General features: G+C 36.5%; 1 protein-coding gene across 3 annotated transcripts in view; it reads right to left on the bottom strand.

The window, feature by feature from the left end:
* Nucleotides 1–26098, bottom strand: part of LOC150091707 (uncharacterized) — a 191953-nt gene that overhangs the window by 88060 nt on the left and 77795 nt on the right. For all 3 annotated transcript variants that reach the window (XM_090376518.1, XM_090376511.1, XM_090376502.1), the window contains exons 4-6: nucleotides 8357–8507; nucleotides 7012–7156; nucleotides 114–154 (exon numbers count right to left, since the gene is read on the bottom strand). In XM_090376518.1, coding sequence (XP_090232644.1) covers nucleotides 114–154; nucleotides 7012–7156; nucleotides 8357–8507 — 337 coding nt within the window. The remainder of the gene's footprint in view (nucleotides 1–113; nucleotides 155–7011; nucleotides 7157–8356; nucleotides 8508–26098) is intronic.

The following is a 26098-nucleotide window of genomic DNA, read 5'->3' as shown; positions in this document are numbered from 1 at the left end:
ACTCTAACAGTCGTCAAAAACTACTATCTAATAAATTTAATCACAGAGCACATGAAAACCTTATGCATGGAACAATATGAATAAAAGAAATTATGCATTTTGATGAAACTTACAGGTCTTTTAGTCAGCTGGGAAGTGACTGCATCCAACTGGTCTATAACAAAAAATAACATCAGATTAAAAAAAAAAAAAAAAACCTTGTTTATTATTATTTCATTTTAATGGTAAACAAGAACACTGTCTCTAATTCAAAAATAATAATTAAATATCTTTCAAGAACTACTATCTTTTAATTGGCTTTTTTTTTTTTTTTACTTATTCTTTCCAATAAATATTCAATATTTTAAACTTCATTTTTCTTTAAGTAAACTCTGATATTCTCTCTGAAAATAAATATAATTGAATCCCTTTATAATGAAGAGCCTAATGCCACAAAAATTTCATTAAAGTTCACTATTAAGAAAAATATTGAATTTTCTGATCATAGGAAAAGAAAAGTCATTTCTCTATTTATAAGTATATGATTTTCATTTGTGCATTTTCTGTTAACATGACTGAACAACATCAACCACTTCTAAATTCTGGAACTTAGGTTTTAATGCAGGTAGGAAAAAAAAATATGCAATATTTTTTTCTTAATATTAAATTATGAGTTCATGTTCTTTTATACTGTAACAAAAGATGCTTTACTGACTTAGTCTTGCCTTAGTCAAACAGGAAATAAAAAAACAGCCAAAGATACTTATAAAAAGGAGGAAGAAAAGATAAAAATCAGAAAAATAAGACCTGAACGCTGCAAAATTCCTAGCAGTTCTATACTGTACCTCATTCTCTATGCTGTCAAAATTATTAGTTATAAATGCTTCTGACCTATGTGGCCACTGGAGTAAATGGCCCACCCCACTAGACATTTAAATTTTTATTTTTGGTGTATGCAGTAACAGAGATTATGTGCATAATGACTTTATAAACTTAAATGGAAGCAACTAATAATTTTACTCACTCACTCACACGCCTCCATAGCCAGGTGGAAAGGAGCAGCAGTGCATAGCACACACTTCTTGATTAGAGTTCGAGCCCGTCACCACCAATATGGAGGATGTGGAAAGGTCAGGGAATGACCACCGCATATTTCCGGAGCAATATGGCCTTAGTTGCTAATGCTCCTAAAAACCACACACACACACACACCACACACACACACACACACACACACACACACACACACACACACACACACACACACACCTTGTTCAGAAATTGTATTTAAAACAATGGCCCTTCTTAACTTTTAATGCATTTGTAATGCTTATGTTACCATGGAATTCATTAGAATACAATTTTTCAATGGGAACTAGTGCATCATGTAGTCAGATGCAGCAATAAAGTACCTGCCTCACTGAACAGAATCTCCCCCTCCCCCATTTTCTTTTATTCTAAAGCTGTTTACGGCCAAGTCAGAATAAATATTTAGTCTATTATGAAAATCAACTTCAACTTCCAAATGAAATGGAAGATTTAACAACTCCTGGTCTAATTTACCTATCACACTCAAGGTATTAGAGATAATGACCTCAGTAAATGGAGGTTAGCACATCTAGGTTGCCACTTTTTCAAAATCTCTGATCCAGGGAGGATTATGCATGGGATGAAGAGATAGTAAAAATAAAAAAAGTCCTTGCTTTTTTTTTTTTTTTTTTTTCATTTAAAATACGTTTCTCAGATTACTCTAACTAAAAAAGTAATTTATTAAATGTAATTCATTATGAAGAAAATTACTATAAGGACTTCTGTAGCTTTCTCATTTTCAGTTTAGGACCTTATCAAACACCAAAGTTTAAAACAGTGTTTATATCAATCTTTTTAATTATAGGAACACTTTTTAAATGGTTTTAAAATCAACAAAAACAATATACTGAAAACAATATAACCAAAATAATTCAATAAAATCACATCAAGAGAATTTGTTTTTTATTATAAACATACAACTATATTTCCTTTTTTACTTAAACTGCAACATAATTACTGAAGTACAGATAGTAGTACTAGTGGCATATGATGAAAGAAAGCAAGTGTATGAGCTTATGCAGCATGAGACAAAAAAAAAAAAAAAAAATCAGACCATTCCCTCCAAATGCGTGTCCAGTTCCTCCATAAATTTATTTAACCTATCAACTTCCATAACGACAGATGGAAATTTATTCCAGCAATTACCCGCGCCCGCTGGCTAAAGTCAAATTTCCACACATCTATTCTTAATTTGAATTTATGCCCCCTTAGGTTCGTAATCTGAACAAGTGGAAGGATCCCATAGCCTGTCTGCATTGCTCAGAAAGCTCCATATCTGACTGCACAATTACTCCCAGGTCTTTTTCATTTTCTACCACCTTAAGTGTAATACCACACAGTTGGTACGTTTCTCTGGAGTTACTTCTACCCATATGCAGTACTTTGCATTTGTCAAGGTAAAACTTCAGTTGCCACTTCTCAGCCCATCTGCACAAATTATCTAGATCCTGTTGCAGTAGCACACTGCCATTACTGTCATTAATAACTCTGCCAACCTTTGTACCATCTGCAAACTTCGACACTAAGCCTGATATAAAAAAAAAAGTAAAGTGCAGCCATTATCAACCCACTGCAGGGTGGAAGCCTCCTCATGCTGAGGGAAAGCCTGATATACCTTCATCAATACTATTGATAAATATAAAAAACAACAGAGGACCCAACACCGAACCCTGTGGGACTCCACTAATAACATTAGTCCACGAAGAGCAGCACCGATTAATAACTACCCTGTCTTCTCCCACTCAACCATCCTTTTATCCATTGTAGCAACTTATCCTTAATACCATTCTGCTCCAATTTGTACAATAGTCTTCCATGCGCAATGGTGTCAAAAGCTTTCCTTAAATTGAAATATATGATATGAAAATTATTTTTTGCATCCAGTTCCTTTGTAACCACATCATAATATCCTATCAAATTTGTAAGACAAGACTTTCCCTTAACAAACCCATGCTGTGTCTGAATTATTGCTGTAGTCTTGTCTAGATGATCCTGCAATGCATCTTTATCCAGTGACTCCATTATTTTACCTGGAACAGAAGTTACACTAACTGGTCTGTAATTACTCGTGTCACCCTTCAATCCCCTTTGTGAATTGGGATACAATTTGCACATCTCCAGTCCGTGGGGACCTTCCCTGAGCCAAGGATCTCTCATAATTATGGCTAAAGTTTGCTTAGTTGCTTTGCCGCCTCCTTTAATATAACTGGATAGATCCCATCCACCCCAGGTGCCTTTCTTATGTTTCACTTCAACAATTTCTCCTCCACTTTGCTCTCAGTTATTACAAAATCATTAAACACCCTGCTACAATTTGATAACCTTCTGGCATTTTCAAACCTTAATAACTCCTCATGTGTGAATGTAGATGCAAAATACTCATTCAGTTGTTTGCTATCTGAGCAGGATCATCAACAGTCGAACCATCGATATCAAGTGGACCAATCAGATTCATCCCCTTCCTTTTAGAGTTTATATAAGTAAAGAAATCCTTGCTGTTTTTCTTAGCATCCTTTGCCAAAGATTTCTCGTAATCTGCCTTCGCCTGCCTAACCTCCTTTGTGACCTGATTACAGACCTAGCTTATATGTGCCATAGGCTTCTGAGTCGCTTGATAATTTATATGCATCCCATGCATTTTTCTTCTCTGTCACGAGTCTCATTAGTTCATTTGATAACCATTTAGGCCTAAACCTTGAACAATATTTCTTAATAGGTATGAAACTTTTAGTAGCATCCACCATTAATTCCTTGAATGCTTCCCACTGTACAGAATTTAAAAACTGTCTGAGACCACTGTACTCACCTTTACGGAAGCAAAAACCCTTTCCTTTACCCCTGATGGTAATTATATCTTTAAGTAAATCTCACATCAGTACACTGTGATCACTGCCACCTAGTGGTTCCTTTATCTGCAAATTCTTAATACACGAATGATCACTGCTGATAACCAGATCAAGGGTATTACCCTCTCTGGTTGCCTCTCGAACATGCTGCTGCTGCAGAAAACAATCATCCAATAAATCCACAAAAGTCTGACTGGTGTGTGAGTAACCAACCCACAAGTTCCAGTCAATATCTGGGAAGTTAAATCCCCCATTATAAGACATTCTGATTTACTAGCCCACTATTTCTCTGTACAATTGTTCATTATATTCGTTTGAGTCATTAGGTCTATAACATACTCCTACTCTTATTTTTGCTTTCGCAGTGCTTATGTCACACCAAACTGACTCAACAGTGCACTGTTCATCTATATCAACTGGATGCACTTCTTTTGATTTTGTTTTTCTTAATTAACAGCATAACACCTCCTCCCTTTCAATCCTGTCTATCCTTTCTGTACACACTGAACTCCCCAAATACCAGTTCTCCATTCCTTATATCTGTGTGACACCACGTCTCTGCTATCCCAACAAATATCTGCCTTTGATGTCTTGATCAACACTCGAAATTCATCAAATTTATTTACTATACTTCTAGCATTGGTATACATGCAAGTATACACGTAAGTATACATGTACCTATCCTTATTAGTAGTTACCCTAACACATCTCACATATCCACCTGTTTCATGATGATTGCCATCAGTCCCTGAAACCCCCAGCACTGCTCGCTCCAGGTCCCTTTCTAATAGAAGTTGTGCAAGAATCACCTTCACCTCTGTGAATCCCCCCAAGCTAGCAGCTTTCCACCTAACACTGCCTCAATAGCATCAGCAAATATTCGTGCACCCTTTCTATTTAAGTGTATCCCATTCCTGTAGAAGCAGTCTCTCCTGTTATTCCACATTTTGTGGAAAACTAGTGTTCCACATTTTGTGGAACACTAGTTTTCTACATAACACTGGTTCAAAAACACAGGTTTAAAAGAGTGTGGTACATGACAAGTATTAAACAGTTTACCTGTAAGTTTTGCTAGCTGCTAGCTTTTGAGTTTCAAAATAGTGGAAATCAGGCATTTGTAAGCAGAAGGAAAAACAGGAGGCTTGTGGGTCAAAACAGGTTGAATGCAGAATTTTTTTTTTTTTTAGAAAATGCAGTATTTCCCAAAAAACAGAATGAAAAAGATTTTTTGTGAAAGTCCACACTTCATTTGAAATTCAATTTCACTGGCAAAAATTACATATTCTGTATTAAAATAGTCACAGGATATATGCTTTTACACATTTTTCTATCTGTGGATATCTGTTGAGATTTCTTTTAGACATTTTCTGATTTTAATTGATTCAAGAAAGATACTGTTTTATACTTTGGGCTTTAAAAAATGTTGTATTAATGAATATAGTTGAATGAAACTTTCATTCAACATCTAATATAGTTAGGGAAGGATGTTACGTGGTTGTTTTCCATTAAGATTATACTACTATATTCAATACCACTCTTACACCACGTGAAATTAATAATATAGTTTATTAAGCTATTCACCTAAACTACTATATATTAAGTGATGCTTCAGGTATTGAGATACCTGAAACGTCACCTTAATGTAGAGTAGTTTAGGCTAATAGCTTAATAAACTATATTATTAATTTCACGTGGTGTAAGAGTGGTATTGAATATAGTATAATCTTAATGGAAAACAACCACGTAACATCCTTCCCTAACTATATTAGATGTTGAATGAAAGTTTTGTTCATAACAATGGCTCAAAGCGTCTCAAAGAATGGGATGCTTTGAACTCACTTTTTTGTTATTTTTTTCACTTGGCTGAATATCCTTTAAACACAACATTCCTATAAAGATTTCTTAAGATGCCAAGCATGACTTGGGGGTAATTAGTTATATTTCGAGCTTCCATGTTTTTTTTTTTTTTTTTTTTTTTTTTTTATGAAAACCCCAAACACGAAAGGTATCAAAACCTATAGTACTTAGTACTGTGCATGGATTGAAGGAAAAGTATTGGGGGGGGGGGGATGCCGGAAACTTTGCTCTAGAGACTAAACATGGGTTTCACCACTTCAAGCCTCCAATAAGCAAAGTGGTAGTATTTCACCGGTTGATGAAAGTCATCTACCACATGCACTTGTTAATTCTTTAAATCAAGGACCACTGTACATCAGTTCTTTCTTCCGTGATAATCACATCTGGAAGATTCTCACACCAAAACTGACAGAACTGATGCTGCAAAACATCTACTGCTTATATATTTCTTTTCTTCAATGACACCAAGAAGTACTGGAAATGTGTCCACAAAAAATTTCAAATACGAAAATGATGCACTGCCAAATGATGGTTTGTTCTACCTCGGCATTTATAAGAACATTTTTCAACAGAAACTTGTACACCATGTTGTCACATGCAACTCTCTCAAATCTCTCATTTTATCCTCTCCACAACATTGGCAATAAAAATGCCTATGACTAAGTCAGAATCATCCTTCTGGTTTAGTCTGCTTATGGCAATCAATTTCCGAAATGGAAGATTTGAAAACTGTTGTAAAAATAAATTTGCACCAAACGTTCTTCAACGTATCCAGATCTAGGAGTAATGACCTTAGTACATGGATGTTAGGTATGTTGGACTATGTCTGGATTTTCAAATGTTGGTATAACATTTAAAAGAAACAAGCATATGGCTTTATTCAACTGAAAGTTTTCAGTTTCAAAAAGCTGCTTTTGGTGGTGCAGAGGACAAAATCTGTGAAGCATACAGTGGGATGAGAAGAACAATTAGGTTCTTATCCAGACCTACTTTCAATTAGGTCTGAGTTTCTAATGTCAATTAACTCTTGTTTAACTGAGTAGAGTGCAGTGTAGGTTTTCTTCCTTTGATGTAATCAAAGTGATTAAACTGGAAATTAATAATAAATAATAAGTATAGCATAGCTTAATTTAAATAAAAGCTCTAAATAAAATTAAAAAAAAAAAAAAAAAACACATGCCAAGCAAATTTGTGTTTGTATATGACTGAACATTTAATAGTACAAATAAGCAATTAATACCTCTTAATTCTCTACCATTTTCTTGGAGGCGTCTAACTTCCATTTCTAGTCTCATTCGAATGGCCTTTTCTAACTTCTCTCGTTTTTCTGATGACCTCACGAGATCCTCATGAGCTTGATGGACTTTCTGGATTTCTATTTCAAACTACAATGATAACCAAAATAACAAGTAACATTTAGCAACATGAAATTATTTCTACAATAATTTATTTTCTAATGGGTGGAATAATAGCAGCCTAACTATTCATTTTTAAGCTTCATGTTTTCAAAGGAGTAAAAGTTTATTTTAATCGGCAATTCCATTCACAAATCAAAATGATGAAATTAAATTTACAAAAATCTAATACTATTTATTTTCTTTAGAAATACTGCTGTATCAATACAACATTTGGCAATGATGCTATCAGTTATGCTTAGAAATATTAATATAGATTAAATTATACTGGGACCATAATTATTATTTATGTCAAATATATCTAGAATATTATGTGACAGGCACATTAGCACTTCAGCAATCAGTCCCAGCCAGCAGGCCTCCTCAATTCCTCTAATCTCAGAAAGAGAGCAAGGCAATAATAATAATCTGCCCTTCATCCCCACCCTCCCAAAAAAATTCAAGCAAATTAGCCTTAGTTTATAATAACTATCCTTACATGTATCTCTATGGAGACTTGTTTTTCTTTCATACAAGCTGTCTATAAATTATTTCCCTGATTATGAAACTATTTCACGTACAAAGATAAAAGATTTGAATGAAGACAACTATCCATATCATGTAGTGTTCTGTCAGTGCCACTGCCAATTCACTGTTGTGGCTCTCTTTTTTCCCAGCAATGAAACCACATTTATGAGAGAATAAATAAGCAAGTTACACAACATGCACATTTGACATTTGGAAAAAGGAAAACCAACATGTCAGCTGTCAGAGGATACCAACACTTTCCCAGAAGGTCTTGTGCAGGACTATGTACAATTATCTCACCAGGCATACTTCTTGCTCATTTTATGGACATGTATCAATTTTTTTTTAGATTGAACATGGCCTGAATTATTGGAAGATGTTCCTCTGAATATCCGCCAGAACAAATGGTTCCAACAAAAAGTGCTTTCAAAATGATAATATTCATATTCTCATTTTGATTCATTTTTTAAAATATTGTAACCATACTTTTAATGAATACAAATAAAAAAAATGAAACAAAATGATAAATGCATGTTGTGATAGACTTAATTAGCAAACTTCTTCACATAACACATCTCACTATTAATAATAATTTTAGTAATGGTAAGATGTGTTACATAAAGTTAGCAACTTTTTAATACCACTACAAAAAAAAGAACTCACTTTTTCTAGTTTAGAAACCTTCCTATGACACATATCCAGCTCACTCTTAAGGGCTGCATTCTCTCTTGTGAGAAGTTCTATCATCTGTGTAGTCTGTGACGATTCACTTTCTGAATCAACATCTGTAGCTGCCCTGCCATGTGTTTTAGGCCTACAATAAATAAAAAATCTTCAATGCTACATATGAAATTAAAATATATTACAATTTTTAATTTTAATAAATATTATTATTTCTGATCACATTAAATAAAGAATACCAAAAATATTAATATCACAACGTAAAACTTAAATTATTTTAATATAAATAAAATCCTACATTGTCTATGAAATAAACAAAACTGAGGACACTTGCCTCATGTATTTTGCAATCAGGATTTCAAATGCTATAGTCTTAATACTCAAGATAGAACAACTAACTTCTTCCTTCCTACCTACCTACTTACCTCCATGATTATTCTCAAAATATGCAACCATATAAAAGTATCTTGTATTTTAAACAAATAATCAAATAGCCTTTCAGTGATGTTATTTGTTTAAAAGTACTGCTTCCTGAGGCTCAAAGTTAAGGAAGTTTATCTCTCTTAGGTATTAAGATGATAATGTATATTAATGGCAGGTGAAATTCTGCTGGCTATAAAATATTCAGAAGGATGAAATTTACTCAATTTAATAATAATTTACAATCCACTGCATTTTAACAAATATATTAACATTTGCCATTCCTTTCTGGGCTACAATGTGCAAGGTAACAGCACTTTTAATTTCAAAGACATGTGAAATCTATTATATCAAAATAGCTTGAATATATGTTTATTCACAATACTGGCCTTGAGTTTTGCATCTACAAAGGTAAATCAAATGTCATTTTAAGTCTCAGCCAGGAATTAAGTTTGATATTAACCAAAATTTATTGAGTTAAGTTTTAAATACAAAATTAAGTAACTGATGTGTTTGCATAAATGACTAGCTTGACAATGTAAATCAGGATATAGGCACAACAATAGCTGAACCATTCCTCGATTCTTTTGACAGAAAAATCGAACAAAATCAAATTTTCTGTTATTTATATCATAGTGATATAAATAAGAGATATAAATAAAAAATAAATAAAAAAGTCACTGGAAAGGGATTTCACTAATTAAATAAACTAACCAACAAATAATAAACTGGTGCCTCCACAGCCAGGTGGGCAGGAGCAGCAGTGCATAGCACACGCTTCTTGATTAGACTGGGGTTCGAGTCCGTGACCACCAAATACGGAAAGGTCAGGGAATGACCACCGCATATCCCCGGAGCAACATGACCTTAGTTGCTAATGCTCCTAAAAACCAAACAACAAACAAACAAATAATAAACTGGAACCTTATTTTTGACCTTTATAACTAATATCCATAGCATCCTGTGATCCACTTCATCCACAAATATCTGATACACAAATCTATGCCACTGATTTATTCACAAATAAATCAGTGGCATAGATTTGTTTCACATGTGTTGGGAATCCGCATTTTTTTACATATAGCCTGAATATAAAAAAACAGTAACATGAAAATAGAAACTTCCTTTTACTTTATTTATTTTTGGATTTAGTGTCAAATAACTAAAAAATCATTTTTTAGTAAGTTTTTGTAATTAATTAAGAAAGTCATTTGCTTTACAGGAAATGTTATTATTATATTGTTTGGTTTTTAGGAGCATTAGCAACTAAGGCCATATTGCTCCGGGATATGCAGTGGTCATTCCCTTTTACAGGAAATGTGCTTATAGTCCAAGCTACCTTCTAAAGTACTAGAGAGATATATCTGTATGACATGATATGCATTGTTATTTGCAGTGCTTTTTTTGTAAAAAAAAAAAAAAAAAAAAAAACAGGTGCCGGTACTCATTCTTTGCTATCAGGAAAAACTGAAAATGATGAAAAAGTACTCTAAAAATTTTTTTCCCCTGATATTGTTACTTCAGTAGTAATGTTTTTGGAATAAGAACAAATTAAGTATATTAACAGACAGTTTATTAAGCATAAATTTATTATTCAAGTACAGCAGACTCTTGATTTACTGGGATCAGATTAACAGAGACACTTCAAGATTCCAAATAAAAAAATCAACCAGAAATCATAAAATTCAGGTAATAACTAGAATAGCCATAACAGATGTTTTGCAAGTCGTAAATAAGCAACAAGAAACGCCATTATAAGTCGTCATTGGGAGATTAGTGTACCTATTATTTTTAGTTTAGTTTGTTTAGTAAGTCGTGTGGTAATGCAAATGTTTATTTTGTTTTAGTGCATCTCGTCAATTGTGTTTCGTCGTACCGGAAAAGGACAAATTTTGTTTCATTATTTATGTCAGGGATGTCGGTATTTATTATTATTTTTTTTTTTTGGTTTAGAAATCGTGAAAATGATGGGCAAATGCAAGAGTTGTACTTTCAATAAAACAAAAGCTTGAAATTATTCAAAAGTTTGAAAACGGTGCATCCGTTAAATCTCTAATGACCATTATAATATTGGTAATCAAACCATACGCAACACTATAAAAAATAAAGGGAAGCTATTCGATTTAAAATCGACATCGTAAAAAATAAAGGGAAGCATCATATTGGACACGCGAGTAGTGCATGGCAAGTTTTTTTTGTTTTTTATCTATCGCCATACTTTTTACGTAGGTTACTGAACATTTTTTTAAGTCCAAGACTCACGAAGCTTCGGACTTACGTTACGTTAGACAGAATACGAGAAACGGTGAAGGGATCGGCACCAATGAAGTCAACTATAATAACCAATGGGCTATGAAATACATATCAGTTTTTACAGTACAACATGCGTTTATTCTTCCTTTTATGTTTTCTTTTCTTTTCTTCTTCTTATTAGCCATATGGTGCAAGGAAGTAGAAAGGAATCACCAAGAAAGAGAAGAATGATGATGTGCCACTCCGGCTACTTCACCGCTGTCTCCAGATAATTTAATTGAACTAATTAAAAATATATACTGTATTTCCCCATGTATAAGACGCACTCCTTTTCGAAAAATTTGGGGTCTAAAAACTGGGTGCGTCTTATACAGTGGTTGTAGATTTTTTTACTTGCATTTCCCGCTTTTTCATGCTTGTTACCGGTATATTAGGTTACGTTTTGCCACGTTCTGCCCAGAAATGGCTCAGAAAAGATTTTCGTACAGTGCTGAAGTCAAGTTAAAAGTGATCCAGTTTGTAAAAGTGAATGGAAATAGTGCTGCTCAATGTAAGTTTGGTCCTCCAACTGAGAAAACAATCCGAGACTGGCTACGGGAAGAAGAAACCCTACTGAAAACGCCATGACAGAAGGCCATGAGAGGCAAGTCAGCAAAATGGCCTGATTTAGAGAGGGAATTGAAGATATGGATTGAAGAGCAAAGGGCAATTGGAATTCCTGTGTCCACAAAGATGGTTCAGCATGAGGCAAGAAGAATTGCTGATGAAAAAGAAGTTACTGATTTCAAAGGAGGACACAATTGGTGCTTCAGGTTCATGAAATGGAATGGACTAAGCATGCATACATGCACCAGACTTGCCCAAAAGATGCCTGAAAGCTATGAGCAGAAGGTCCTTGAATTTCATCGTTTTGTCATTCAATGTCGGAAGACACATCAGTTTGAGTTGGGACAGGTTGCAAATATGGATGAAGTCCCCCTTCAATTTGATGTCCCAAGTAACAGAACTGTTGATAAGAAGGGGGTAAAAACTGTAACTGTGAAGACAAGTGGACACGAAAAGAGCCATTATACAGTTGTTCTAGCTTGTTGTACAGACGGACCCAAGCTGCCTCCTATGCTGATTTTCAAATGCAAAACAATGCCATAAGAAGACATTCCTCGAGGAGTGATTGTCCACGTTCATGACAAGGGTTGGATGGATCAGAATGGGATGAAGATCTGGTTTGAGAAAGTTTGGAGCAGGAGACCAGGTGAGACTCTTACACAAACCTGCCCTAATGGTGCTTGATCAGTTCAGGGCACACATAACAAAAAACACAAAGAAGATTGCTGCAGAGCAAAAAACTTGCCGTCATACCTGGAGGCTTGACATCCTGGCTCCAACCACTTGATGTCAGCATTAACAAACCCTTCAAAGCTGCCACGAGAGATGAATGGAACCAATGGATGAGGTCTTCTGGGGACAATTTGACACCAGCAGGAAGAGTGAAGAAACCAACTATAGAAGTTTGTACCTGGGTGAAAAGATCCTGGGATAATATCAAGATTGAGATTGTTGTCAAGTCATTTAAGAAGTGTGGCATTTCAAATGCCATAGATGGAACTGAGGACGAGACAATATATGAAGACAGTGATTCGTCATCAGACACAGATGAGGACAAGCTAATGGATGGGAGTTTTGACAGTGACGAGGAGTTGTATGAATTTTATGATGAATAAAATTTGAGTTCAATAAATTTATGTAATACATTTTTTTTTCAAATTTCGGGCCCCAAAATTAAGGTGCATCTTATACATGGGAGCGTCTTATACACGGTGAAAATACAGTAACTATTTTTCTTCATTCTTCAGAGGATATTATGTGGTTTTTATAATTTTGGCATATCAGGGATATAGCAGCAATATTGTATTAGTCATTCCAGAGTTCGTAAACCTCTACTTACGTAAGAAGTCCTGTAACGTATGTCGGGGACGTAATGTATTTTTGGATTAACAGGGAAATCCTGGAAAATCGAGAGTCTACTGTATATAAAAAAATAAGTAAAAATAATTTCATAATAAAGTTTTGTAGAATATTTCAAATTTTTGGAATATTGTACTAAGGGGGTTAGAGGGAAACAGGCATTCGGCGTGTTATCAGACACTCAGTCTAAAACACTGATGGCTCCAATATCTTTCTATCTCAGAAGATATAGAAGAAGTCCGGTTGGCCTACCTCCCTAAAATCCACTCATGCACACCTTCTCGATGGTAAGCCTTGTTATGTCACTTAGGTGACAACGAACGCGTAGAATGGTTCACTTCAAGACGCCTGGTCAGCGTGAAGAAGAAAAGACCAAACCCTCCAGCACATGATAGCACGACGAAACAAATGGCACTCAATCCCCAACGGCTTTACTCCCACTCTTAGGGTTAGGGCAGCGAGAGGATCAGAGTGAAAGCAGAGGGTGCTAAGAATCTCTGGGAATGACCAGGCTGCCATGCACAGAAACTGAACTTTGTCTGTTACAATGTAAGATCGTCCATCGGTAAAGACAGGATATTAGAGCTGGAAAAGGAATTAGAAAATGTGAATTGGAATATCATCGGTTTGGCTGAAACAAGAAGAAGAAATGAATCACTTATAAGTTTATCAAGTGGAAATTTGCTGTACACCAATGGAAACAGTGAAATGAGCGAAGGTGGAGTTGGCTTTCTGGTTCATAAAGATATAAAAAACAACAGGCACTGGTTAAAGAAGCACTGCAGGATCATCTAGACAAGACTTCAGTTATAGCTCAGACACAGCATGGTTTTGTTAAGGGGAAGTCTTGCCTGACCAATTTGATTGGATACTATGATGCAGTCACAAAAGAACTGGATGCAGGGAATAACTTTGATATTATATACTTGGATCTTAGAAAGGCTTTTGATACTGCTGCACATGGAAGACTGCTACACAAATTGGAGCAGTGTGACATTGGAGGCAAATTGCTGCTATGGATAAAGGGGTGGTTGAGGGGGGGGAAGACAGAGTGGTAATCAATGGACACTGCTCATCGTGGACTAATGTTATTAGTGGAATCCCTCAGGGTTCAGTATTGGGTCCATTATTGTTTTCTGTATTTATAAATGATACTGATGATGGTATATCAAGCTTAATGTCCAAGTTTGCAGACGATACGAAGGTTGGCAGGATTGTCAAGGACACTACTGCCACTATGCTACTGCAACAGGATCTGGAAAGGTTGAGCAGATGGGCTGAGAGGTGGCAAATGAAGTTTAACATTGACAAATGTAAAGTACTACATATGGGAAACAGCAACCCCAGAGCAACGTATCAATTCTGTGGTACTACACTGACAGTGGTAGAGAATGAAAGGAACCTGGGGGTGGTTGTGCAGGCAGATATGAAGTTTTCTGAGCAGTGCAGACAGGCTGCAAGAGTAGCTCATGGTGTATTGTCGATGATATATAGGAATTTTTCTAGCAGGGATAAGGATTTGATTATTCCCTTGTATAAGGCAATGGTCAGGCCAAACCTAGAGTACTGTATACAGGTCTGGAGGCCTCATTTCAAGAAGGATGTAGAGATGCTAGAACGAGTACAGAGAAGGGCAACAAGATTAGTGAATGGAACAAAGGGGTGCTCTTACGAAGAAAGGCTTAAGTTTTGCAAATTACAGTGTCTGGAGACTAGGCACCAGAAAGGTGATCTGATAGAGGTGTATAAAGCCTTGAATGTTTGAGCATACTCAATGCTGATGGGATTCATCCTCTTGCTCAGAATAATCACCTGAGAGGGCATAAATTCAAATTGAGAAAAGAAAGATGTAAGATAGACGTGAGGAAATTTGCCTTTAGCCAGCGGGTGGTTGGTTGGTTGGTTGGTGGAATAGACTTCCATCCCTTGTCATGGAAGTTGATAAGCCTAAATAAGTTTAAGGCTCAGCTGGACAGGTATTTCGAATGAACAGAGGGGTGAAGTGGAAGTGGTTATTTTTTATTTATTTATTTTTTTTTTTGGCTGATGCTGCATAAGCTTGCTTTCTTGCATCAAATGCCTCTACTAATGCTACTTCTCAGAATTTCTGAGAGGTACAAGCTAAAGGTCATAATGATTTATGCACCAACATCGAGCCATGATGATGAAGAGGTTGAAGAAATGTACACCGAAATTGAGTCTTCTAGATGAGCAAAAAACCCACTACACTATCATTATGAGGGAAAGGTTGGAAAGAGACAAAACAGCACAGTAAGGGGAACTATAGGAAATTTTGGAATTGGTTGAAGTCCTGTGGAATTTGCAGAATTTCGAGGATTGTCAGTAATGAACACTTTTTTCAAGAAAAGGGTGAACAGAAAGTGGACATGGAAGAGCCCAAATGGATTAACAACTAATGAAATCGACTTTGTTCTCACTAACAGAAGACATATCGTGAATGATGTTACCATCCTGAACAAGGTAAATGTTGGAAGTGATCACAGAATGGTGAGATGTACAATTGATTTAGATGTAAGAAAAGGAAGGAAAAAACTGACTTGAGTAAATAATACGAAGGTCTTTGAGATAACAGAAGAGGAGAAAAAGCAGCATGTACTGGAACTTAAGAACAGGTTTGAGCTTCTTCAGACAGCTCAGGACCAAGATATCGACGAGGAATATTACAACTTTCTGAAATTGATATAGCCCAAGAAACCTATAGGTAAAAAGAAATTCAAAGAAGAAAAAATTAGTCAAGAAACACTTGTCATGATGAACTGAAGATGACAAATGAAGAGCAAGATAAACACTGACAAGGAAAAAATTGAGTATACTGAGTTATGCAAAGCCATTAGAAAGAGACTCAGAGAGGACATAAGAAGATTTAACACAAGAAAAGTAGAACAAGCATTAAGGGAAAACAAAGGACTTAAATCAGCAGCAATACAGAAAGACAAATGATACTAAAACTAAAGAATAGCGATGGTGTACTTATAAATAGCAGAGAAGGCATAATTCAAATAGCAGAAGACTACTATAGAGAATTATACAAGGAGCAAGGGTATGATGCCAGCAGGGGGGAAGATGGATCGCAAATTAGTAACACATACGACATACAAGATATTTTTCCTGATGAGGTAGAACATGTGTTGAAGAAAATGAAGAATCAGAAAGCCCCGGGTGAAGACGAAGTTCCTGTACAGTTGTTAAAATTGGGAGGAAGAGACATAGCACAAAAACCGGCAAGACTCTTCACAAAATGCTTCAGAAAAGGTGTGATGCCTAAGAAGTGGAATAACGCAATCATAATTTTGCTGCATAAGAAAGGAGATAAATCAGAAATTGGGAATTATAGACCAATTAGCTTGTTATCCCACATCTACAAGTTGTTCACATATGAACAACTTGTAGATGTGAGATACATCTATTAACAGATTAGAAAGAATACTTGATGAGAATCAACCGAAAGAGCAAGCTGGCTTTAGGATAGGATTCTCAACTATGGATCACCTTCACGTAATATCACAACTAATGGAGAAAACAAATTAATATAAAACACCATTATGCCTGGCATTTGTGGATTATGAAAAGGCATTTGACTCCATACAGGCAATAAGGCAATGTTTCGGGAACTGGAAAGACAAGGCATAGATACCCCACATATTATGATTTTGAAGAAAATATGTGAGAATGCTACCTCCTTTATTAGACTAGACAAAGACAGTAGTAAATTTAAAATTGAGAAAGGAGTTTTACAAGGAGACACAATATTAGCATTAGCAGAGGCATTTGATGCAAGAAAGCAAGCTTATGCAGCATCAGCCAAAAAAAAAAAACAAAAAAAAACCACTTCCACTTCACCCCTCTGTTTGTTCAAAATACCTGGGGTTGCTGTTTCCCATGTGTAGTACTTTACATTTGTCAATGTTAAACTTCATTTGCCACCTCTCAGCCCATCTGCTCAACCTTTCCAGATCCTGTTGCAGCAGCATAGTGTCAGTAGTGTCCTTGACAACCCTGCCTACCTTTGTATCGTCTGCAAACTTCGACATTTAGCTTGATATACTATCATCAATATCATTTATGAATACAGAAAACAATAATGGACCCAGCCCTGAGGGACTCCACTAATAACATTAGTCCACGATGAGCAGTGTCCATTGATTACCACTCTCTGTCTTCTCCCCCTCAGCCACCCCTTTATCCACAGCAGCAATTTGCCTCCAATTTGGAGGCAAATTGCTGCTGCTCCAATTTGTGCAGCAGTCTTCCATGTGCAACAGTATCAAAAGCCTTTCTAAGATCCAAGTATATAATATCAAAGTTATTCCCTGCATCCAGTTCCTTTGTGACCGCATCACAGTATCCAATCAAATTGGTCAGCCAAGACTTTCCCTTAACAAAACCATGCTGTGTCCGAGCTATAACTGACGTCTTGTCTAAATGATCCTGCAGTGCCTCTTTAACTAGTGCCTCCATTAAGTTTCCTGGAACAGAAGTTAAACTCACAGGTCTATAACTGCTTGTGTCAGCCTTTGATCCTCCTTTGTGAATTGGGGTCACATTTGCACATCTCCAGTCCATGGGTACCTCCCCTGAGTCCAAGGAAGCTCTCATAATTATGGCTAAGGGTTTACTTACTTCCTCTGCTGCCTCCTCTAATATAACTGGATAGATCCCATCCACCGCAGGTGCCTTTCTTGTGTTTATCTTCAACAGTTTCTCCTCCACTTTACTCTCAGTTATTACAAGATTCTCCAGCTTACTGCTAGAGTTGAATACACCCCTGGCTTTCCCCTCACTAAATAACTCCTCATGTGTGAATGTCGATGCAAAATATTCATTTAGTTTGTTAGCTACCTGAGCAGGATAATCAACAGTTGACCCATCGATATCAAGTGGACCAATCTGATTCATCCCCTTCCTTCTAGAGTTTATATAAGTAAAGAACTCTTTGCTGTTTTTCTTTACATCCCTTGCCAAAGATTTCTCGTACTCTGCCTTCGCCTGCCTAACCTCCTTTGTAACTTGGTTACAGATCAACTTGTATCTATCATACGCTTCTGTGTCGTGTGTTAATTTGAATGTATCCCATGCATGTTTCTTCTCTGCCATATGCCTCATCAGTTCATCTGACATCCATTTAGGCCTAAACCTTGAACAATATTTCTTAGTTGGTATGTAAAGCCTAGTAGCTTCCAAGATAAGTTCTTTGAATGCTTCCCATTTTGCATTTGCTGTTGGTAACATCATCAGTTGGTCCCACTGTATAGAATTTAAATACTGTCTCAGTCCATCGTAGTCGCCTTTACAAAAGCAATAACCCTTCCCTTTTCCCCTAATGGTAGTTACCTCTTTGAGTAAATCCCACTTCAGCACACTGTGATCACTGCCACCTAGTGGTTCCTTTATCTGCAGATTCTTAATGCATGAAGAGTCACTGCTGATAATCAAATCAAGAGTATTCCTTCCTCTAGTTGCCTCCCGAACATGCTGATGTAGAAAACAATCATCCAATAAATCCACAAAAGCCTTGCTAGTGTGTGAGTGACCAGCCCCCAAACTCCAGTCAATATCTGGGAAATTAAAATCTCCCATTATAAGACTCTGATTTACTGGCCCATTCTATTTCCCTGTACAGTTTCTTATTATACTCATCAGAGTCATTAGGCCTATAGCACACTCCTACTCTCAATTTTGATCTCCCAATGCTTATGTCACACCAAACTGACTCGACACTGCACCGTCCAGCGATGTCGACTGGCTTCACTTCCTTGGTTTTTATGTGTTTCTTAACTAATAGCATAACCTCTCCCCCCTTCCTATCCTGTCTATCCTTTCTGTAGACGTTGTACTCCCCAAATTGCAGTTCTGCATCCCTTATATCTGTGTGATACCACGTCTCTGATATCCCAACAATATCTGCCTTCGATGTTTTGAGCAATACCTCAAATTCATCAAATTTATTTACTAAACTCCTAGCATTGGTGTACACGCAAGTATACCTGCACCTATTTCTAGTCTTAGCTACCCTAACACAACCCATGTGTTTACTTGTACCGCACTGGCTCCCAGCAGTCTCTGAAATACCATGCATCTTGTTTTTCAGGCTTCTGCTCATTCTAATAGAATGCAGTGCAAGAATCTCTTTCACCTCTGCCAGTGGCTACTGTCAATCTATTGGTCTTTGTCTCCCCCCCAAGCTAGCAGTTTTCCGACCCACCTAACACTGCCTCGATAGCATCAGCAAATATTCTTGCACCCTTTCTATTTAAGTGTATCCCATCCCTGTAGAAGCAATCTCTCCTGTTAACAAGTACAGTCCAGGCTGAAAAAAATTCTACCCCTTGAGCCTTGCACAATCTTTCCAGGGCCGAATTGATCGACAAGGCTCTCATCATATACTCCCTCCTATCGTGTTTGGGCAGAATTGCAGACACTTTCAAATTCAACCCTAATTCTCGGCTTTTGTTCAACAGTGACCTGTACTTGTTAAGTAATTCTGCCGGTCTCCTACTCTTAATATTATTAGTGCCAACGTGTACAATTATATCACCTTTTGTGCCCTTAAAAGATGATATTCGCTCTACAACGTCATCAACCTTTGCCCCTGGCAGACATACCCTGGTCCTGTTCCACCTATCTTTTTTACAAAGCATGTTCCCCGTTTCCCTGACAATAGAGTCACCAACAACTACTAGTTCCTTCGGGACCAGCGCATTCTGCCTTAGGGGTTGTCTCTGTGTCACGCAATGCCCAAGTGCTAATTGAAAAGGTGGAGTCATACTTATCTGGGACAGGTCATTAGCTATAATAATGATAGATGCCTGGAAGTCAAGAGAAGGATAAATTTCAGATGGATGGCATTCAGGAAATATAGTCACATACTGAGGAGCAATATTCCAATTTGTCTGAAACGTAAAATAAAGAACCAATGTATACTTCCCACCATGAATTATGGTAGTGAAACTTGGGCACTCACCAAAAGAATGGAAGAGAAGATGAAAACTACACAGCGAAGAATAGAACAAATTATATTGGGAATCAGACTGTCAGATAAGAAGAGAAACACATGGATTAGGCAACAAACTCAAGTAAAGGATCAAAATTGAAGAACTAAAATGGTCTTGGGCAGGAAACATAGCCCGAAGACATAATGACAGACGGACTAAGAGAATAACAGAATGGTACCCAAGAGGAGCTAGAAGAAAATGACGGAGATGGACAGATAAAATTCATGAGTTTGTGGGTAGTAAATGGATGGCCATTGCACAAAACAGAAGGAACTGGAAAGTTTCTGGAGAGGCCTTCATCCTGCAGTGGATTGAAAATGGCTGATGATGATGATTCCAAATTTTTATTAAGTTCTCATCCAACACCGTATGCTGACTTCTTTTCTTCCTCTCTGTGTGTTGGTTGCTGAATGACATTTCCGAAGCAGCCACTAATTGACATATTTTGCTGGATCGAAGCAGATCAGCGGTGGGCCTACAATTTTAAGAAACAGTAGTGAAGAAACTGTTTTTGTCATCAATGAAGTGCTGGTTGGGCTAGCAATCAGATTCATTTGTGAAAATCCTTGTTCACATTCACTTGATGAAATGAAGCATTTGATGGACGCTCTGAGTACTCAGAGCGTCCATCAAATGCTTCATTTCTTCCGAAACCTTATCAATTAGGTATCCACGAATTGCAGCTTTCATTTAATTGTAACCTAATTGACAATTTCGTAACTTCATTTTCACCAAATGCCAACAATTCGTGTTTAGAAGGATTAATACCTTCGTTGTCCTTGTTTTCCTTCTCTCATCATCGGTATTGTCACTAGTTCTTAAATTTGAATTTTTCTTTTTTTTTTTTAACTGTCTAAAATGCCGGTGTCATTCGGATATTCAGGTACTGTGACCACGTAAACAGAGATAGGGAAAATTTACTGCAAAATGTGGATAACACACTTCCGCGAAACAACAGATGATTATTTGTCGGGGTAAAAGAAAATCACTTTTCTAATTCTCAAACAGGGCGCTTACAGTTGAATCACAGAGGTGTACAACCTACAGCCCGCGAGGAAAGTGAACTAAAACAGCATTTTAAATTTTGTTAATTATCAAAAAAATTTTCTTCATTAAATGTTTTGTGCAGTTTTGTTGTATATTGTACTTAATAAAATTTTCGAATATTTTCAATTATACTTTTTCATGCAACAAGATATCGAAATATGTAACACACTAAAGAAATGTAACTTTGAATTTTTTTTGAATATGGCCCCTGTATGGGAAAAGGTTGGACACCAGTGCAGTAGAAGGTGGGTTAGAGCCCAATTAGGAATACACCTTGATCTGCTCACCCTTGACTAGCGCGACTTCTCCATATGTGGGACAGGTGGTCAGATAGGTTTTACCAGGTACCACTAAGTTGTAGAATGGTAATCCCTTTAGCTTACTTAATTCATGCAGCAGCAGCACTAATTGCCCAAATTGTCTGAAGGCCAGAAATGTGAACTGAGTTAATTCTCTCCTAATCCGTTTGCTATATGAAAATTTTCTTTGCTCAAATTTTCTTTTGGTCATTACCAAAAGAAAATTTTCTTTTCTTTGAAACTATTTTAAATGCAACTTCCAAAATAATTTTAAGGGGAATTCAAAATAATTTGCTATAAAAGGACTTTGTTAAACAGAAGTCCAACTGAGTAATTTAGAATTCTAAAAATGGTTATACAGTTTTATATAGAAAATATCTTAACAATAGACAGTAAAAAATGCAAATTTAGTTAAATAATTTTAATCTTATTTGAATAGTAAAACTATTCAAATAAGCTTAATAAGTAAATTTGTAATATTCCGTAAATTTTTTTTACGGAATATTACAAATTTTGAAGTGCACTGCATCCAAATGTCACACTTCACTGTTAATCAAGGTGCCAGTACACCGTACCATCCCATAAAAAGTACTGGTTATTTATATAAAGTAAAACTAAAGTTGTCTCAAAACAAAAATGCAATTTTGTAGTTAATGTTGTTTTACACTAAACCCTCGACATGTAACACTAATTTTTCTCAACTCACTCAGTGCGGCCCACGAAACAAATCTAACTTTGAATATGGGCCCTGTATGGGAAAAGGTTGGACCCCACTAATCTTAGCCGAGTGGTCAGGAGAAAGAGTGCAGTAGCACATGCTCTTTGAATAGACCAGGATTCAAGCCCCCAACTGCAAAATATGGTTGATCTGCCAACCGGCACTGGACCAGCGTGACAGATTATGGTCCATTTCCGTCAACATGAATCGTTGAGGAGGCTTCCATCCTGCAGTGGAAAGATAATGGTTGCAGTGTACCCTTTTTTTTTTTTAATCTAGACCAGGGGTCGGCAAACTATGGTCTGCGGGCCAAATCCAGCCCGCTCCCTCTTTTTAATCCGGCCCGTGGGTTAACACTGTTTATTACATGAAAAAAATTAAAAATAAATTAAATTACGCACTGCAATAGCCAATAGTCGAATTGAGAATAATGACCGCATGTGGTGCTACAGGCGTCGGATATTCACATTCTGTCGTCTACCGTAGAACAAGTGTTGCCAGCATTTCTCACAGTTTTGCTTTAGCGGCGCACGTGGTATTGTTTGTCATGGTGCTCTGCGATCTTTTTTTTCCCCCCTTTTATTTATTACCCACCATTTCCATGTCACCTTCAAGACCAAATATGAAGAGAAAAGTGGACTTCGAATGTCGCGCTTTTAAAGCTGAATGGAGTGTGAATTATTCTGTCATAGAAATAAATGACAAGGTATCATGTTTATTATGTAATGACACAATAGCTGTGCGGGGGAAAAAAAAAAAAAAAAAAAAAAAAAGAGTACAATATACGTCATTACCAAACTAAGCACGTGGCACAATACTCAAAACTCGCAGAAAATCAACGGAAGCTAAAATTGGAAAGTTTAAAACGTAATGCATCATCACAATGCAATTCATTCGTTAAAATAAAAAATGATAATGAAGCAGTAACTAAAGTAAGCTTACGAAGAGCTCATTTATTAGCCAAGAAAGGGAAACCATTTACCGATGGTGAATTAATTAAATCATGTTTGCTTGCGGCAGCCAAAGAAATGTGTCCAGAGAAAATGGATTTGTTTCGACCTGTCAGTCTTTCAGCGAGAACAACTGTTAGAAGACTTGAGGACATCGGGAGCCACATCAAGAGTCAATTAAAAGACAAGGCAAAAAATTTCAAGTGGTTTTCGTTGGCTCTTGATGAGTCTACAGACATTACTGATACTGCCCAATTGTTGCTGTTTATTCGAGAAGTCAATACTGAGTTTGAGGTTACTGAAGATTAGCTTCTATGAATAGTCTGCATGGAATAACTACAGGTGAAGATATCTTCAAGGAAGTCGAGAAAACGCTACCACAGTACAACTTGCAATGGAATCACTTAAAATTTGTCACAACTGATGGTGGTAAAAATATTTGTGGAACAGGGAAAGGATTAGTTGGACAAATTTTTAAGGCTTGTGAAAAAACTAAATGTTCAAAACTGGTAATTCATTGTATTATTCACCAGCAGGCTCTTTGTGGGAAACACCTCAATCCGTTATGTGTTATCGAACCAGTTGTGTCAGCGGTTAACTTTATTCGCTCTCGTGGACTTAACCATCATCAGTTTCGTGATTTTTTTATTAGAGATTGAAGCCAAATATCCTGATTTGTCCTACCATACAGCAGTTCGATGGCTCAGCAAGGGAAAAGTTTTATTGAGATTTTTTTTTTTTTTTTAACTCAGAGAAGCAATAGAAATTTTTCTAAATGAGAAAAACTGCCCACAACCACTATTATACAATGAATGGCTATGGAAATTAGCATTTGCTACAGACATCGTGGGATATCTTAACGAATTTCACTTAAAATTACAGGAGAAAACAGTGCTCATATATGAAACGTATTCTATTGTAAAGTCATATTGTCAAAAATTTGCACTGTTTGAAACAAATCACACTAACCAAGTTTGACCATTTTCCATGCTGTAAAAAATTTCAAATAATAGCGAAATCCCCATTCCCAAAAAAATTCCCGGCGGATATATTTTCTGAATTTTAACTACAGTTACAACAGCATTTTTCAGATCTTGATGCAAGTGCAAAGGACATTTCCATATTTCAAAATCCATTTGGCTGTACAATTGAGGAGCTTCCATCAGACCTTCAATTGGAAGTGATTGATCTGCAAAATGATGATACGCTAAAGGTTAGGTTTAAAGAAATGGATCTAACCCAATTCTATAAATATCTTTCGGAAGATAAATACGGTCAATTAAAATCATATGCACGGGGATTTATATCTGTATTTGGGAGTACTTACCAATGTGAAAAGACATTTTCGAAAATGAAACATGTAAAATCGCAATACAGATCATTATTAACGGATGACCATTTTGCAAACAACTTTAATGATAGGAAGTACTAACTTCAAACTCCAGTAGGATGAAATATTATATCAGAAAAAACAATTACATTCATCGCATTAGTACAAAATTTAACCAGTTCTATAATACGTTTATTAATAAATGGAAATATTTTATTCATTTTTTGTAAGTGTCAGCATGTGTATAAATATTATGTAAAATATCAGTTCCTAATAAAAAGATTTTGAACCTGTTTTTTTTTTTTGTTGCTCTATGAGTAGAATTACCCATGTAAATATCTTCGAGCTTGCTACCTGGCCCGCCAAGCCTAAAAATTTTACGATTTGGCCCTTTCCAAAAAAAGTTTGCCGACCCCTGATCTAGACCATCAAGTTCATGAAGTAAAGGTAATAGTATTTTCCACATAGTGAAAGGAAGTCACAGGCTTTTGCAGCACTGGCAAAAAAAAAAAAAAAACAAACCCCAAGTAGATAAGAAAATATAAATTATATGCTTCCTTTCTCACACAGGTCTATCCAATTGACCTTTCAACTTGTTCCAGCAATCAACTATTTGCTGGCTAAAAGAAAACTTTGTGCAATCTATACCTCTTCCCCTATAACTGGAATTTACGATCCCCAGTTCTGGAATTCTCTATAACAGTGAAAATTTCATCTTCATTCATTTCAATAATCCCTCTCAGAGTCTTATAAACCTCAATGAGATTTATAAGGCTCTGAAGAGCCTGGTTGCCAAGCTCTATGGCCCACATTAGTCTTTCCTCATGGTGAGATTGGCAAAAGTCATCCTTTTGCCAATCTCACCATGAGAGCTGCCCATCTTTGGACCCTTTCAGGAAGCTCATTGCCTTTTTTCAGATGAGGTCTCCACACTTGAACACAGTATTCCAAATGTGGTCTTATACAGTGGGATTATAGACAATTGCAGACACATAGACAATGTCTATGTGTCTGCAATTCTGCCCAGACACGATAGGAGGGATTATATGTTAAAAGCCTTGTGGATTAACTCAAGACTTGAAGGAATCTGCAAGGCTTTAGGGGGGAAATTTCTATCAGCTTGGCCCACACTTGTAGGCAGAAGGAATTTGTTTTGTAGAGACGGGATACACTTAAACAAAGGTGGTGCAAAAGTTTTTGCCAGTATTATTGAGGATACCTTAGAGGTTCAGGGAAACTTAGTTGGGGGGGGATGTGGGTAATACCGACACGTGTTTATCTGATAATACTGGTCAAAGTAACTCTTGCACATACCTCAAGAGTTCTTATCTGTTACCCCAAATGGACATATTATCTAGATGTTCTGGGGACAGAAATGTTTCAAGTGAGCTAATGCCAGGGAAGAGAGCCTAAAAATCTTCAAGGGTTGTGTTAGGGTTGTTAAATATACAAGTACAGTAAGTCTTAATTGTTTATACAGTAATGTTAGAAGTGTCATCAATAAAATGAGCGAATTCGAACTGCTGGTTAAAACAAGTAACGTGGACATAATAGGGCTTACGGAGACGTGGTGCCACCCAGAAATTGGGAATGATGAGTTTCAGTACGGCTTGTATAATGTATTTAGGAAGGATAGGGTATATAGAAGGGGTGGTGGGGTTATGCTTCTTATAAGAAGCAGTCTGAGTGCGACGACAGCTTTCCCGGATTCAGACATTTCACATGCTAG

Source organism: Mastigoproctus giganteus, chromosome 1 (genome assembly GCF_048544385.1).
Source record: "Mastigoproctus giganteus isolate SK-2022 chromosome 1, ASM4854438v1, whole genome shotgun sequence".
Lineage (NCBI taxonomy): Eukaryota > Metazoa > Arthropoda > Arachnida > Uropygi > Thelyphonidae > Mastigoproctus > Mastigoproctus giganteus.
Note: the sequence above shows the minus strand (reverse complement) of the source record. Positions and strands in the feature narration are given on the sequence as shown.